At 48.1% G+C, this 18,298-nt stretch overlaps 1 protein-coding gene across 1 annotated transcript; it reads left to right on the plus strand.

Moving 5' to 3' along the window:
• The first annotated feature begins 6,403 nt into the window (after nucleotides 1-6,403).
• On the plus strand, nucleotides 6,404-16,439 carry LOC139251196 (probable G-protein coupled receptor 139). Its single transcript, XM_070873167.1, has 2 exons — nucleotides 6,404-6,494; nucleotides 15,547-16,439. The coding sequence occupies exons 1-2, from the start codon at nucleotides 6,404-6,406 to the stop codon at nucleotides 16,437-16,439; spliced, it is 984 nt and encodes a 327-aa protein (XP_070729268.1).
• Nucleotides 16,440-18,298: the final 1,859 nt, after the last annotated feature.

The raw sequence follows: 18,298 nt of genomic DNA on the forward strand, positions 1-18,298 counted from the left end.
TATAGAGCAGTTAGCCTGACCTCAGTAGTGGGGAAAATGTAGGAATCAATTATTAAAGATGAAATAGCAGCGTATTTGGAAAGCAGTGACAGGATATTTCCAGGTTTACATGGATTTATGAAAGGGAAATCATGCTTGACAAAACTTGTAGAATTTTTTGAGAATGTAGCTAGTAGAGTGGACAAGGGAGAACCAGTGGATGTGATGTATTTGGAATTTTAAAAGGCTTTTGACAAGGTCCCCCACAAGAGATTATCGTGCAAAATTAAAGAAACTGGTTTTGGGCGTAATGTATTGACGTGGTTAGAAAACGGGTTGTCAGAGAGCAAGCAGAGAGTAGGGATAAACAGGTCCTTCGCAGAATGGAAGCAGTGACTAGTGGGGTGCCGCCGGGCTCAGTGCTGGGACCCCAAAAATTTACAATGTATATCAAATGATTTAGATGAAGGATGAGTGCAATATCTCCCAGGTTTGCAGATGACACTAAGCTGGGTGGTGGTGTGTGCTGTGAGGAGAATGCTAAGTGGCTGCATGGTGACTTGGAGAGGTTTGGTGAGTGGACAAATGCATGGAAGGTGCAGTATAATGTGGATGAATGTGAGGTTATCCACATTGGTGGCAAAAACAGGAAGGCAGAATATTATCTGAACGGTGGCAGATAAGGAAAAGGTGATGTGCAACGAGATCAGTGTGACATGCGACGTCAGTCATTGAAAGTTGGCATGCAGGTACAGCAGGCGATGAAGAAGTCAAATGACATATTGGCCCTCATAGCTAGGGGATTTCAGTATCAGAGCAGCGAGGTCTTAATGCAGTTGTACAGGTCCTTGGTGAGGCCTCACCTGGAATATTGTGTTCAGTTTTGTTTTCCTGCTCTGGGGAAGGACGGTCTTGCTATTGAGGAATTGCAGCGAATGTTCACCACACTGATTCCCGGAATGGCGGGAATAACATATGAGGAGAAACTGGATCGGCTGGGCCTGTATTCACTAGAGTTTAGAAGATTGAGAGGGGAACACATAAAAACATATAAAATTCTGACGGGACTGGACAGGTTAGATGCAGGAAGAATGTTCCCGATGTTGGGGAAGTCCAGAATCAGGGGTCGCAGTCTAAGGATAAGGGGTAAGCAATTTATGGACCGAGATGGGGAGAAACTTCTGAACTCAGAGAGTTGCTAATCTCTGGAATTGTCTACGGCAGAGAGTGATTGATGCCAGTTCGCTTGTTATATTCAAGAGCGAGATAGATATGGCCCTGATGGCTAAAGCGATCAAGGAGTATAAAGAGAAGGCAGGAAAGGGGTACTGAGATGAATGATCAGCCATGATGTTATTGGTGGTGCAGGCTCGCAGTGCCGAATGCTATAATCCTGCACCTATTTGCTATGATTCTCTGTTTCTATGTTGTGAGGCTGACAAAGATACAGAGATATGGAGCAGCAAGGCCATGGAGTGATTTGTAAACAAGGATGAGAATTTTAAATCGAGGACTTGTTTAACCGGAAGCCAATGTAGGTCAGAAAGCACAGGAGTGATGTCTGATCTTTAATTGGTGCGAGTTAGGAAACGGGCTGCTGAGTTTTGAATGACCTCAAATTTATGTGGATTTGAATGTGGGTGGCTAGCCAGGAGTGAGTTGGAGTAGTCCACTCTAGAGTTAACAAAGGCATGAATGAGGGTTTCAGCAGGAGAAGAGCTGAGACAGGGGCGGAGGCAGGCAATGTTACGGAGGTGGAATAAGGCTGTCTTAGTTGTGTTGTGGATATATGGCTGGAACCTCATTTCAGAGTCAAATATGACAAACCGGTTGTGACCAGTCTTGTTCGCCCTCAGATTGATGCCAATGAAAGGAAATGAAATCATGGGTAGGGAATGCAGTTTCTGGCGGGGTCCAAAGATAATGTGTTTGGTCTTCCCAATATTTAATTGGATTACATTTCTGCTCATTCAATTATGGATATCGGACACACAATCTGACAACTTAGATACTAAGCAGGGGTCGAGAGAAGTGGCGGAGAGTTAGAGCTTGGTGTCGTCAGCGTATATGTGGAAACTGATTCCATGTCTAAACATGAAATTACCAAGGGACTGCATATAATTGAGAAAAAAATGGGATCAATACAGATCCTTGGTTGACACCAGAGGAAACGATGCGGGAGTGGGAATAGAAGCCATTGCAGGAGATTTCCTGGCAACCATTTAGAAAGAATGGAAGCAGGCGAGTATATTCCCACCTAGCTGGAGGATGGTGGAGAGGCGTTAGAGGAGGATGGAGTGGTCAACTGTGTAAAAGGCGGCAGACAGGTCCAGGACGACGAAAAGGGAAAGTTTACCTTTGTCAAGCTCACAAAGAATGTCATTTGTGACTTTCATGAGAGCTGTTTCGGTACTGTGGCAGGGGGGTTAACCAGATTGAAGGCATTCAAACATTGAATTCATGGAAAGGTTGTAATGGTTTTGGGAGCTGCCAACACGTTCAAGTAATTTGAACAGTAAAAGGAGGTTGGAGATAGAACGATAGCTCGCAAACAAAGTGGGGTCAAGAGTTGATTTTTGTAGGAGAACGGTGATGACAGCAGATTTGAACGAGAGAGGGACAGTACCTGAGGAGAGACCTGTTAGCAATGTCAGATAACTTCAGATCCAGAATGGGAAGATATGTGGTCAACAGATTGCTGCGAATAGGTTCTGGGAACAGGAAGTGGGGCTCATGGACAGGATGAGGTCGGGGAGATCATGGGAGTTCCGGGAGAAACTTGACAAAGATGTAAGATCAGGGCTAGGGCAGGTGAACCGCAGAGGAAGTTGGGACTTTGGGCCAAGAGAAGGAAGGGAAAAGGCAGAGGTGGCTGAACGGATGGTCTCATTCTTGGACAATAAGATGTCCATGAGTTTCTCATACTTCTTGTCATAGGTGAGGGTGGAGACTGGCGAGAGGGGTTTAATTAGATAATTAGCAGTGGAGCGTAGAAGACAGGGTTAATATTTGCATTCCAGAATAATTCTGGAAAAGTGAGCGTTTTTGGCCGATGAGAGCCTGTCGCGATAGAACTCATGGTGAATGGCTGAACCAGTTTTCCGCCATATCCGTTCAAGTTTGCATCCGTTGAACTTAAGGAATAGAAGACGAGGCCCATACCAAGATGAACGGCCAGGGTGAGAAAGGGTAATTGTTTGATAGGGAATAGTGCATCAAACGTGGTCGTTTGAATGAGCAGATCCGTTGCTGCAGAATCACCATGGTGAATGGAGTGTGAAAGGCTGGAAATTTGGGCGTTCACACCAGCAGTTGTAAGAGAGTTAGGAGCGAGCATATTCTTAGCGGCGTACACAGAATGAAGTATGTTTGTGTGGAGGTTGGGCAGCTGGTTGAAGGGGGATGTCGGTGGAGAGCAATGAAGGAAATAGCCAGAGATGGCATTATCTGCAATTGAAATGATGGGAGTATCAAGACCACGAGAGACGATGAATTGAGATGGGATCTAATAAAGAAACATTGCAACTGTGAGGATGTGTAAAGTAGCACTTAACTACGGGCATTGAATAGGTCATTGCAAGGCAAGAAGCAGGTTACTGAATCAAATCATTGTTGAACTGTGACCAATTTCGACAAACTTCCAAAGCTACTGTTTTCTGAAATCTTAACTACTGCGAATCTATTACAAATTCAGAGAACTGCTTGAATTCCTATCTTTATCCGAGTATCAGAGTTACTATGTATTTTGCTTTCATTGGTTGTGCACAAGTGCCTCTCCTGAACCGGCAAAAATCAATTTTTGAACGTCATCCACAATATATATGGAGTTTCCAACAATGTCCATTATAATCACAAAGAATGTGTTGGGCAAAATCTCATAACACGTTTAAAAAATCCTCGGATTATGGTTGAGGCTGAAATGAGCCCGTTGTTGTTCGACCTCAATTGCGCTGGGAAGGTGATGGTGTGTCTGCTATTTGACCGGGCAAGCACTGAGATAATAAAGGGTCTTCACTTTACTCGTGCAGTCCTTGTGGTGGGTTTCAGTTTGTTTTAAGTGGGGAGTTTTTGAGGTCACACAGGGCCTTTTCTTACACCGGGCCATCTTTGAGCTCACAGAGAGCCGTCGCTTAACCCGGGCGGTCTTTGAGGTGAGGATCGCTTCATCTTAAACCAGGCAGCTTTTGAGGTGAGGATGACCTCCTTTTAAACCGGTCAGCCTTTGAGTTGAGGACGGCCTCCTCTTAAAGCGGGCACACTTTGAGGTGTGGATCGCCTCCTCTTAAACCTGGTAGTCTTTGAGGTGAGAATGGCCTCCTTTTAAAATGGGCAGTCTTTGAGTAGAGTATGGCCTCATCTTAAACCAGACAGCCTTTGAGGAGAGGATGGCCTCCTTTTAAACCGACAGCCTTTGAGGTGAGGATGAACCTCCTCTTAAAACGTCCGTCTTTGAAGTGAGGATGGCATCCTTTTAAACCCGGCAGTCTTTGAGATGCGGATGGGCCTTCCCTCTTACTGGGCAGTCTCTGAGGTGAGGCTGGCCTCCTCTTTTGCCATGTATTCCTGGAAGTATTATACAACCTGCCCTTTAACCGTGCAGTTATTGCAGTGCTCATGATCTTTCTCGTTACCAGGACAGTCCCTGCAGTGTTGATGGGACTTCGCTGTCGGATTGGATGTCTCCATAACCCAGTCCATTGAATGGAGTGTGGGCAGGTACAGCTGGAGCCGCGAGGTCGCTCAAAGAAGCAGCAAGAGATCCTGGAGCGACGTGACTGGGGCCCAAGAGAGGCGTTAGTTCTGGGCCCAGCAGAGGCAAGAGCCCAGGGGCAGCATGGGCAAGCCCACGCACACCAACATGTGTGCACAGTGCGTCTTTGCATCAGAGATGGTCTGCAGTCGTCTTGGCTAATTCTTGCCACTGGAACATGAACTACATCTGTCAAGTCCGGGTCGTGGCTGGTTGCAACGGTCACTACACCTTAAAACATCCAAACACAGTCATCTTCGACCCTTCAACATGCAGTTCGGGGTCTGGAATATTAGGTCCTTCATTGATAGATTGTTGAACTCATCCCTTTCTGGCTTGGATGCAAGTCATCCCTGTTATGAAGGACAGCCTAAGAAGATGAAGATGGGAGTTTTTTTTAACGGGGCAGGCCTTGCAATGATGGTGACCTTCTCTTTATCGGGGCAATCCTTGAGGTAAGTTGCGCCCTCCCTTTATGTTACATATAGCATGCTGGCCAGGATAGGAAGGTTGATGCTTTCGATTTGTTGGCATTAGGCTCAATAAAGCTAGAGGTTACTCTCATGAACGCGACAAGCTTACAGAGAGCTTATCGGAGAGAATCTTGGGAAATATCATAATTAACAGATGGGACAGGGCGACGTTTTGCTTGATGGGCGTGTGGCAGAAATAGGTGAGAGGATATTTTCAGGAATAATGACACGAAGAACGACCGGTTCCTAGAAGTTTTTTGGGGAGGTGGAATGGGCAGGGGAGAGCTCGTTAAGGAAGGAAGAATTGAAAAGAAGCCACTGGCTATCTTGTCTCTCCAGGATTGTCCTTGAGAATTGACCGGATTTGCCACATGAGAGAAATTTCAGATATGCTGGAAGTGGTGAGCCAGATCTGGATATAAATATCTCAAGTAGTTGTGGCTAAGATAGTATCATATTTTTGCCCTTGAGCTTGAGAGCGGCATTTTGAGTCCATACGACGGAAATTAGTAGGGTGGAGATGGTGTGTGACAAGGATATCATCGATGTGAATGAGGGTTTGGTTGAGCAGATCGACAGCTACAGAAATATATTTTGAAATGGACAATGTTGGGCAATTTGGAGTTCCAAGTTCCATTGTAAGTGACTTGCAAGAGTTTTGTTCTCAGGACCGGATGCTGAACTAAGTCGGGTTGGACAAGGTAATGTGAATAGTGAGGGTTTCACGCCAGTTGTCGGGCATTGGATTGTATGTGACTGATAACATGGCAGTAGAGTGTCCACAGGAAATTGCAAGGTGGAAGACAACAAATGACAGTCAGAGCGGCCAGACTGCAGGTTTGCTTTTGCTTATCCTTCCCCGTAGTAATTAAAGTATTATTTAGGGCTGTGAGCAGTTTCTCTGTACATCGATGTAACACTGAGTTCAATATATTTAGTTACATAAAATGTGCCAGTTTGAAGGGTGTTAACTGAAGCATTTGTTTCAGTGACTGTAATTAGTTTCAGTCTCTGTGGGTTAACTCAAGCAGTTTGTTCAATGACTGTAATTAGCGCCCGTCTCCATGGGATTTAATTGGGCCAGAGAGGGATTCACTCTGCTATTAATAAGAGACTCCGTTCAGTGTGTTCTACCACACTGTCATTGAGAGCATCACTGCTGTTAATAACTGGAATCAGCGGTTCTACCCAGAGTGGAAAGATGGATGCCTTTCATGAGCTCCAGTTACGAGCGATCATCCGTGGCATCGAAAAGATATATTATCCGATCCTGGCTGCTTTCGGTGTCACTGGTAAGTCACCATATCATGTTGTAAACCATATCTAGCGGTGTTACAGTATTTTCACCTTGCTGTCACAATATCAAGAATCTAATTGCACCCAGAGCTTCACTCTCGCTGCGGGTCTGATAACGTTCCGTGATCGCTTGCTGTGATTTTGTCCTTTTCTCCCGTGTACTGGTCTGAGAATAATGAATGGGAAATATGACCTGCCACTCTTATCTCCATGTAATATAGTCTGATTAAGACCAGCATATTTTGTTAGTTTCTAAACAAGCGAGGTTTCTGATGCTTAGCTTCATAAAGCAGCTCACTGTCTGTGTCTGCACTGAGCACATATATCCTTTCAGACTGATGAGTTCATGGGTTTAGATGACGAAATATTGGAGTAGAATAGATAGCGAATGTTGGTCCTGAGATAAAGCTAAGATGCACCGTGTGAATGTTTGATACTGTCCATCCTGATCCAGCTCATTTAGCAGTCTCACTGTGTACCAGCTCCTGCTGTGTATGGGTCAGTGTTCTCTTTGGTGAGCGTCGGATTGCAGCTTCATTCGTGATACAATAAATTTGGTCTACAGCTACATTTCAATGGCTTGATTTCCAAACGCATCTTTACAATAGAATCCCCAATCCCACCGCCCCGTGCCCGTCAGACACAGCACAAGAGAATCTCTTTGAACCTCATGTGACTCTATCCTATCTCCTGCTACCCTTCAGTGTAATTGAACATTATTGATGGTCACTGGAATAAAATGAATGGTGAAATCACTTTATTAAAGAACTTCACCGAATCAGTTGAAATTCTCATCAAATCTTACCGCCAGTTAAAGAACTCCAGGTTAGCGCTGGTCGAGTTGGGTTCAGATATTTAATCAATTCTCACCATTAATTACAGCAGTCCAGGTTAGCGCTCATCTAGTTGTGTTCAGATATTTAATTAAATCTCACCATCAATTATAGATCTCCATGTTAGCATAATTTATTTGGAGTCAGTAACTTCAACAAGCGCCAATGTGGTAATTTATATGGATGCCATTGTAACCAACAGCAGATGAGTCTACAATCTCACAGCTGGAGCTAGTTTGAACTTTAGGCGATGCTGAAAAACCAGCTATGTGAATTCATCGCCTGTTGTGCACCACGGCCAACGTTGCTTTCTGTTTATACAGGTGTACAAGGACCGGACGGTTCAATATTGTCCATTTTATCCCTTTGTTCATAGTAATAGCATCTTTGCCGAGATAGAAAATCAGAATTTGTGTGTGGATTCTTCTCACAACATAGATATCATATTAATAGGTAATTTAAAGTAAGGATTATTTGTTACTCGATTGGAGATTCTGTTATTGACAGTCATTTAAATAGTTTTCCACAAAGTGTTACATTCTGTTAATCAGATGTTTCAGATTTGGGCGAAACTTGAAGCACTGTCATGTGTTATGCATTGTTTCATAATCTTATTGATATATTTAATAGTTGTCCCTTTCTCTCCCCAAAGACTCGCTCATTTGTAGTCCCCGGTTCGACCGAGAATTTCATTCAGCACATTGGGAACCGCACCCGAGTTAATCCCAATTCTGCACAATATCCACACTCTTTTTCCTCTGGGAAAGAAAGAAGGAAGTAAGGAAAGAAAGGAATTAAAGAAAGGAAGGAAAGAATAAAGGAAAGATGGGATGAAGGAACAATGAAAGAAATAAAGACGATTTGAAGTGTATTTACTATTATAATATAGGAAATGCAGAACCTATTTGTGCTCAGGAGGATCCCACAAACAATGAGATAACCACCAGATTACCTGATTCAGTAATGTTGATTCAGTGATAAATATTGGTCTGGACAATGGGAAAAACTCCCTGCTCTTCATCGAATCAGTGTCCTGGGAATATTGCCGTCCACATGAGAGAAAAGAAGGGGCTTAGTTTAAAGTCTTATTGGAAAGACAGCATGTCAAACTTGACACCACTTCCTCAGAAGCACACTAGAATGCTGCTTAGACCTACAATTCTTAGACTCAGCAACAAGCGACCAGGCATACTGAGATCTTGAGCAAGGAGACAGAGTCGGGTACGGGGAGAATGACCCACAGAGCTATTGCTTTTCAAGATCTATCTCAAGCGTCACAGAATCATGCATCCCAGTAACTGACTCACAATCCCTCATCACTGCCTCCAGGAAGAGTCAATAAATGCTGCTCGTGCCAGCGACGACCACATCCCGTTCACCAAAATAAATATCTCCTATGTATTGACAATTCTCCCAATCCCAGTTTCTCTCTCCGAATTTTAATCCCTCTCGCCTGGTCACGGACATTCTCTCCCGGAAGAGACCATCTCTCCCAGTCACACACCACCTCTCCCAGCCACAGACGCTCTCTCCCGCTCACAGACCCTCTCTCTCGCTCACAGACTCTCTCTTCGAGTCACAGACCATCTCTCCCGGTCACAGAGTCCCTCTCCCGCTCACACACCTACTCTCCCATTACCACAGACCGCCTCTCCCAGTCACATACCGTGTCTCCCAGTCAGATACTCTCTCACCCTCAAGCACACTCCCTCCTGGTCAAAGATCCTTTCTCCCAATAACGGACACTCTCTCCTGGTCACAGAGCCTCTCCCGGGTCAAAGACCGTCCCTCCCAGTCACAGAAAGTCTCTCCCGGCCACAGACCCTCTCTCCCGGTCACAGACACTCTCTATCGGTCACAGGCACTCTCTCCTAGTCAAAAACCTTCTCTCCCAATCAGATTCCCTTTCTCCCTCTCACAGAGCTTCGCACCCTGCCACAGACTTTCTGTCACAGTCACACACCATATCTCCCAGTCACAGACAATCTCTCCAATTCACAGACCTTCTCTCCCAGTCAGATACTCTATTTCCCACTCACAGACCTTCTCTCCCATTGACAGACCGAATTTCCCGCTCTCATACCCTCTCTCCCGGTCGCAGACACTCTCTCCCAGTCTCACACCCTTTCTCCAGGTCACATACCCTTTCTGCCGCTCTCACACCCTCTCTCCCGGTTACAGACCCTCTCTCCCAATAACAGACCCCATCTCCCGCACACAGAGGCTTTCTCTCCCAGTCACAGACCCTCTCCGCCGGTCACAGATTCCCTCTCCCGCTCACACACTCACTCTGCCAGTCACAGACCGGCTCTCCCAATCAAATATCGTCTCTCCCAATTTGATACAGTCTCCCCCTTTCACACCCTCTCTCCCGGTCACAGAACCACTCTCCCGGTTACAGACTCTCACCCGCTCTCACACCCTCTCTCCCGATCTCACACTCCCTCTCCCGGTCACAGTTCCTCCCTCGCAGTCACAGACCCTCTCTCCCGTTCTCACATCCTCTCTCAAGGTCACAGACTCTCTCTTCCAATAAAAAACCCTCTCTCCCGGTCACAGACCCTCTCTCCTGGACACATACCTGCCTCAAAATCACAGACCCTCTCTCCCGGTCACAGATTCCCTCTCCCGCTCACACACTCACTCTGCCAGTCACAGACCGGCTCTACCAATCAGATATCGTCTCTCCCAATTTGATACAGTCTCCCCCTTTCACACCCTCTAGCCAGGTCACAAAACCTCTCTCCCGGTTACAGACTCTCACCCGCTCTCACACCCTCTCTCCCAATCTCACACCCCCTCTCCCGGTCACAGACTCTCTCTTCCAATAAAAAACCCTCTCTCCCGCTCTCACATTCTCTCTCCTGGACACATACATCCCTCAAAATCACAGTTCCTCTCTCCCGGTCACAGACTTTCTCTCCCAGTCGTCGACCCTCTCGCCCTCTCACTGACCCTCTCTCCCGGACACAGATTGTCTCTCCCCGTCACAGACGCTCTCTCCAGGTGACAGTCCCACTCTCTCAGTCACAGACCCTCTGTCTCGGACAACAGATACTCTCCCGCTCACCGATTCTCTCTTGAGGTCACAGACCCACTCTCCAAGTCACAGACCATTTGTCTCGGTCGCAGATACTCTCTCCCGTTCACAGACGCTCTCTACCGATTACAGACCCTCTCTACCAGTCACAGATACTCTCCCTCAGTCACATACCCTCTCTCACGGTCACAGACCCTTTCTTCCGCTCACAGACCTTGTCTCCCAGTCACAGATCCTCTCTTCCGCTCACGTACAGTCTCTCCCGTTTCCAGACCCTCTCTCCCGCTCACAGATATTCTCCCCCAGTCACAGACCCTCTCTCCCGGTCAGAGACGCTCTGTCGCGCTCCAAGTCGCTCTCTCCCAATCACATACACACTCTCACATGCTCACAGACCCTCTCCCCCGCTCACAGACCCCCTCCCCCCCCTGTCACAGACACTCTCTCCCGCTCACAGATACTCTCCCCCAGTCACAGACCGTATCTCCTGCTCTCAGACCATCTCTCCCGGTCATAGACCCTCTCTGTTGGTCACAGACCCTCTCTCTCCCAGTCACAGACCGTCTCTCCCAGTCACAGACCCTCTCTCCCGCTCACCGACCGTCTCTGCCTGTCACAGATCCTCTGTGCCGCTCACAGACACTCACTCCCAGTCACAGACACTCTCTCCCAGTCACACTCCTTCTCTCCAAGTCACAGACTCTCTCTCCCAGTCGAAGAGCCTTTTTCCCGCTCACAGACCCTCTCCCATTCAGAAACCCTCTCTCCCGGTCACATATTCTTTCCCCCGATCACTGATCTCTCCTGTCACACTCTCTCCCGGTCACAGACGTCTATCCCGGTCACAGACTCTCACTCCCGGTCACCGACCCTCTCTGCATGTCACCGACCCTCTCTCCCAGTCACAGGTCTTCTCTGAATGTCGCAAAACCCTCTATCCTGGTCACAGACGCTTGCCCCAGTCATGGACGCTCTCTCGCAGTCCCGGGCCGTCTCTGCCAGTCACAGACCCTGTCCTCCGCTCACAGACCCTCGCTCCCTGTTACAGGCACTCTCTCCCAGTCACAAACCCTCTCTCCCAGTCACAGAACCCCTCTCCCGGTCACACACCGTCTCCACCTCCCACGGACTTTCTCTCCCAGTCACAGACTCTCTCTCCCAGCCTCAAACCCTCTCTCACGTTCACAGATGTTTCTCCCGGTCGGAGAGCCTCTCTCCCTGTCAGAGAACCACTCTCCATGTCACAGACCCGCTGTCCATGTCACAGACCCACTCTCCCAATCACAGACCCAATCCCGCGCTCACAGACCCTCTCTCCCAGTCATAGACACACTCTCCCACTCAAAGAAAGTCTCTCCAGACACAGATGTTCTCTCCCGGTCACAGACCCTCTCTCTCGGTCACGGACAAGCTCTCCCAGTCACACACCTTCTCTCCCAGTCAGGTACTATTTCTCCCGCTCACAGACCTTCTGTCTCAGTCACAGACCCAATTTCCCGCTCTCATACCCTCTCTCCCATTCACAGACAATCTTTCCCAATAACGGACCCTCTCTCCCGGTCAAGGACCCTCGCTCCCAGTCCCAGAGACTACCAGCCGCTCACAGACACTCTCTCCTGGTCACAGATCCTCTCTCCCAATAACAGACCCTCTCATCCCAGTCACAGACCCTCTCACCCGCTCTCGCACCCTCTCTCCCGGTCACAGGCCCTCTCTCCCAATAACAGAGCCTCTCTCCCGGTCACAGACCCTTTCTCCCGTTCACAGACCGTCCCTCTCAGTCACAGAAAGTCTCTCCTTGTCACAGACATTCTCTCCCCGCCACAGACCCACTGTCCCAGTCACAGACCCTCTGTCTCAGTCACAGTTCCTCTCTCCCGCTCACCGACCCCCTCTCCATGTCACAGACCCTCTTCGCAAGTCACAGACCCATTCTCCATTTCGCAGACCCTCTCGTCCGCTCACAGACACTCTCTCCCGGTCAGAGAGACTCTCTCCCTGTCACAGATCCTCTCTCCAGTTCACAGACACTCTCCCATTCACACATCCTCTCTCCCGGTCATGGACCCTTTTCCCCGGTCTCAGAGCTCTCGCCGTAACAGACACTCACTCCCGGTCACAGACGTCTTTCCCGGTCACCGACCCACTCTCTCACTCAAAGAACCTCCCTCCAGATTGCAGACCCTCTCTCCGTGTGACAGACTGTCTTTCCCGGTCTAGAACCCTCTGTCCCAGTCACAAACCCTCTCACCTGCTCACAGACACTCTCTCCCAGTCAGAGACCTTGTCCTCATTCACAGATTTTCTCTCCCGGTCACAGGTCCGCACTCCCAGTCACAGACCCCCTCTCCCGGTCACAGACCCACTATCCCTCCCACGGACCCTCTGTCCCAGTCACAGAACCTCTCTCCCAGCCTCAAACCCTCTCTCACGTTCACAGACGCTTTCACCCGGTCAGAGAGCCTCTCTCCCTGTCACAGATCCTCTCTCCATGTCACAGACCCGCTGTCCATGTCATAGACCCATTCTCCCAATCACAGACCCTCTCCCCCGCTCACAAACCCTCTCTCCCAGTCACAGATCCTCTCTCTCGGTCACTGACACGCTCTCCCAATCACACACCTTCTCTCCCAGTCAGATACCCTCTCTCCCGCTCACAGACCTTCTCTCCCAGTCACAGACCCAATTTCCCGCTCGCATACCCTCTCTCCCATTCTCAGACACTCTCTCCCAATAACGGACCCTCTCTCCCAGTCACGGCCCCACGCTCTCAGTCACAGAGAACCCCAGCCGCTCACAGACACTCTCTCCCGGTCATAGACCATCTCTCCCAATAACAGACCTTCTCTCTCAGTCACAGACCCTCTCACCCGTTCTCACAACCTCTTCCCGTTGGCAGATCCTCCCTCCCAATAACAGACACCCTCACTCGGTCACAGACCCTCTCTCCTATTCACAGGCGGTCCCTCTCAGTTAAAGAAAGTCTCCCCTGGTCACAGACCCTTTCTCCCGGTCACAGACCGTCCCTTCCAGACATAGAGCCTCTCTCCCGGTCACAGACTCTCTCTCCCAGTAGACCCTATCTTTCGGTCACAGAACCACTCTCCCGCTCACAGACCATCTCGTCCCGTCACAGACCCACTCTCCCAGTCACAGACCCTCTGTCTCGGTCACAGATCCTCTCTCCCGCTCACAGACCATCTCTCCATTTCACAGACCCTCTCTCCATTTCAAAGACCCTCTCTTCCGCTCACAGACAGTCTCTCGCGGTCACAGACGTCTATCCCGGTCAGCGAGCATCACTCCCGGTCACGGACCCTCACTCCCGGTCACGGACCCTCTCTCAATGTCATAGGCCCTCTATTCAAGTCACAGACCTTCACTGCATGTCACAGAACCTCTATCCTTGTCACAGACGCTCGCTCCCAGTCACAGAATCTCTCTTCCACTCACAGACCATCTATCCCGGTCACAGTCCCTCTCTCCCGCTCACAGACCCACTCTCCCGATCACAGACCCTCTCTCCCTGTGACAGACCCTCTCTCCCGGTCACAGATCCTCTCACCCAGTCACAAATTCTCTCTCCCGCTCACAGACACTCTCTCCTGGTGAGAGACCCTCTCCCTAGTCACACTTCTTCTCTCCTGCTCACAGGTCCGCTGTCTCAGTCACAGACCCTCTCTCCATGTCACAGATCCTCTCTCCCGCTCACAGACCCTCTCTCCAGGTCACAGACCCTCTGTCCCGGTCACAGATCCTCTCTCCCGCTCACAGATACTCTCTCCCGCTCACACACCCTCTCTCCCGGTCACAGACCCTCTCTCCCACTCAAAGAGTCTCCCTTCCGGTCACAAACACTCGCTCCAGCTCTCAGACCCTCTCTCTTGGCCACAGACCATCTCTTCCAATCACAGACCGTTCTCCCGGTCACAGACCGGCTTCCCCCGCTCTCAGACACTCTCTTCCGCTCTCAGACACACTCTCTCAGTCATAGACCTTCTCTCCCAAACACAGACACTCTCACCCGCTCACAAACCCTCTCTCCCGCTCTCAGACCCTCCCTCCCGGTCTTAGCACCTCTCTCGCGGTCATAGAGCCTCTCTCCCGATCACAATGCATGTCTCCCAGTCACAGACCCTCTATTCCGTTCACAGACCCTCTCTCCCGTTCACACACCGTCTCTCCCGGTTGCAGACCTTCTGTCCCGGTCATACACCGTCTCTCCCAGTTACAGACACTCTCTCCCGGTCACAGACCCAAACTCACGGTCACCGACACACTCTCCATGTAACAGACCCTCTCTGCATGTCACAGATGATTTCTCCCGCTCATAGACTCTCTCTCCCAGTCACAGATCCTCTATCCATGTCACAGAGCCTTTCTCCCGCTCACAGACCCTCTCTCCCGGTCACAAATCCACTCTCCCAGTTACAGATCCTCTCTCCATGTCAAAGACTCTCTGTCCCGGTCACAGACCCTTTCCCCCGGTCACAGACGCACTCTCTGTCACAGACCCTCTCTCCCATTCACAGAATTTCTCTCCCAGTCACAGATCCTCTCGCACGGTCACATAACCTTCGCCCCAGTCACAGAACCTCTCTCCCGGTCACCAACCCTCTCTCCCGATCACAAAGACTCTCTCTCCGTCACAGACCCTTTATTCAGGTTACAGATGCTCTTCCCCGGTCACAGACCCCCTCTCTCCCAAAAACCCTCGCTTGCAGTCACAGACCGTCCATCTCGTTCACAGATCCTCTCTCCCGGCTACAGACCCTCTTTCCCAGTCATAGACCCCTTGTTCCGGTTGCAGATCCTCTCTCAATGTCACATGCCCTCTCTCACGTTCACAGTCACGGACCACCTCACCGGGTCACAGACTCTAACTCCCGGTCACAGACCCTCTGATCCGATCACATCGAGCATTTGATGATTTATTTTGCGCCGCCGATTACTCTTGTATTATAGCATCCAGTTACAGGATTCAGTTCACAATTTATTAATGATCTGCCAGTTATATAGCATAATTATAAATCTTGGCTGCAGATCCCGTTACTTTGAAATGTTATTAATGGAAGCAGTAACAAGTTTGGATATTTCACCATTAACTCCATCGAACTGCTTATTTTGTTTTCATCCTGCCGTGCTAATGTGTCTCTTTATTTCTCTTCCTCAAAGTTAACGCAGTGACGATTGTGATCTTGTCTCGGGGAAAGTGCGGTCTCTCCAAATGTGTCACTCGATATTTGGTGGCCATGGCAGCGGCGGATCTCCTGGTCATTATCACTGACCTGATACTCAGGCAGATTCCAATTATTCATCGTATGTACATTGTGCTGACCATCCCCGTGTGTAATATCCACGCAGTCCTGCTTTATGCAGCCACAGATTGTTCTGTCTGGTTTACCGTCACTTTCTCCTTTGATCGATTTGTGGCCATTTGCTGCCAGACGTTGAAAACCAAATATTGCACCGAGAGAATGGCAGCTGTGGTTCTGGGAACAGTGACTGTGCTGAGTGGTTTAAAGAACATCCCCTGGTATTTTATGTTTACACCTCAGTACACGCTTTTAGAAAGCAGTTGGTTTTGTTATGTGACTATCCATGTTGCACTTTCACGGGTATGGGGAACAATCGAGTTCATTCAATATATTTTAACCCCAGGGATCCCATTTATTCTCGTTCTGCTGATCAATGCTGTCACCGTCAGATACATTTTAGTGGCCAGCAGAGCCCGGCAAAGACTCCGAGGTCCCAGAAGTGCAGAGAGTACTCGAGACCCAGAGATGAACGGCAGAAGGAAATCCATCATTTTACTTTTGATGATCTCATCCAATTTCATACTGTTATGGGCGGTGTTCATGCTGTGCTCCATACTGCGTCCGGCCTGCAGTTTCAATTGTCTACCTGTACGCATTCCTTTCTATGTTTGGGAAATGGGATTCATGCTTCAGCTCCTGAGTTGCTGCACGAACACTTGTATTTATGCTGTGACCCAGACTAAGTTCAGAGAGCAGCTGAAGAATGCGGTGAAATATGCCTTCGCTCTAATTATTAAATATATTAAATGATGAGAAGAACTGAATAATTTCCAGCAGTAAAACTCAATTTTGTTTCATGACGCACTCTTCGCATTCTTCCAATGGTCTGTGATACCAACAATAGTGCCCATTTTACTCTCTCCCCTGTCTCGCTCTCTCTCTCTCTCTTTCTCTCTACGTCAGTTTTTCCCGTTCACTCTATCCTGCTCTTGCTCTCTCTCGGCCTCTCACTCTCTGACTACTTCCCGAATGAAACGCATTCTGTTCTTTTTTGCGCAAGCAATTAAACTAACAATCCAGCCTATTGAACATAAGAACATAAGAAGATAATAAATAGGAGAAGAAATAGGTAATCTGGCACTTCGAGCCTGCTCCACCTTTCAATAACATTATGGCTGATGTGATCTCGGCCTCAACTCCAATTCCTTGCTTTCTCCACATAACACGTTACTCCCTTATCCTTCAAAAATCTACCTATTTCCACCGTAAATGTATTTAATGACCCAGGCTCCAGAGCTCTCTGGGGCAGAGAGGGTCTGTGGCTGAAAGATTCAAGACCCTCTGACAGAAAAAAATCTTCATTTCCATTTTAAATGGGCGACACCGCATCCTGAGACCATGCCCCCGAGTTCTAGATGCCCCCATGAGAGGAAACATTTTCTCAGCTTCTACCCTCTCAAGCCCCCTCAGAATCTTATACGTTTCAATGAGATTACCTCTCATTCTTCTAAAATCCAGAGAGTATAGGCCCACCTGCTCAACCTCTCTTCATCTGACAACCCCTCACATTTTATACACCATCCCCTTGCAATAAATGCCATCATTCCATTTGCTTTTCTAACTACATGAAAGGACTCATCGATTTCTCAGTACCAGAGCGGTCTGTAATCTATTCTCCATTTAAATCATAATTTGCTTTTCTATTTTTCCTACCAATTGGAGAAGGTCGCATTTTCCCACAGTATACCCCATCAACCAAATATTTACCCACTCACATTGCTATCTCCCATTGCAGATTATTTGCGTCCTCCTTACAACTTCCTTTCCCACCTATCTTTGTATCATCAGAAAATGTGCAACATTAAACTCGGTCCCTTCATCCAAGACAATAATATAGGATAGAAATAGTTTGTGGACCGAGGGCCGGTTCCTGCTGCAGCACACTAGTCATTGTTTGCCAACGTGAAAATGACACATTTCGGCAAATATCTGTCTTATTTTAATTAGCCAATCCGCTAACCAAGCTAATAGATTACCCGCAACCCCGCACCTTACTGAATGCTTTCTTGAAATCCGAATACAGGTCATCTTTAGCTCCTCTTGATCCACCCTGCTCGTCACATCCTCAATGAACTCCAGCAACTTTGTCAAACATGGTTTTCATTTCATTAAACCATGCTGACTCTGCTTGACTGCATGATGATTTTCTAATTGTCCTGCTACGACTCCTTAATAAAGGACTCCAGCATTTTCCCAAAAGCAGATATTTGGCTAACTGGTCCATAAGTTCCTGCTTTCTCTATCCCTCTTTTCTTAAATTGAGGTGTTACATTTGCAGTTTTCCAATTTGCCTTGACCTCTCTCGAATCAAGAGAATGTTGGTATGTTACAATCAATACATCCAATATCGCTCTCGCCACTTATTTTAAGACCCTACGATGCAGGCCAGTGAACTTATCTCCATTTATTCCCATTACCTTACCGAGTACATTTTCTCTATTCATAGTTATTTTTAAAGATCCCTTCCCACAATATCTCGTTGATTATTATTTTTTGAAATGTGCTTAATGTCTTCTAACATGAAGACTAATGCAAAATAATTGTTCATATTCTCTGCCATTTCCTTGTTTCACATTATTAATTCCCCAGACTCATTCTCTGCGTGACCA

This window comes from Pristiophorus japonicus, unplaced genomic scaffold (assembly GCF_044704955.1).
Source record: "Pristiophorus japonicus isolate sPriJap1 unplaced genomic scaffold, sPriJap1.hap1 HAP1_SCAFFOLD_421, whole genome shotgun sequence".
NCBI classification, from domain to species: Eukaryota; Metazoa; Chordata; class Chondrichthyes; family Pristiophoridae; genus Pristiophorus; species Pristiophorus japonicus.

Excerpts from the sequence above, each read along its gene's own strand:
- LOC139251196 (XM_070873167.1), top strand. The coding sequence starts at position 6,404 with ATGGATGCCTTTCATGAGCTCCAGTTACGAGCGATCATCCGTGGCATC. Across the intron at positions 6,495-15,546 it reads GGCTGCTTTCGGTGTCACTG|TTAACGCAGTGACGATTGTG; the intron begins GTAAGTCACCAT and ends TCTTCCTCAAAG.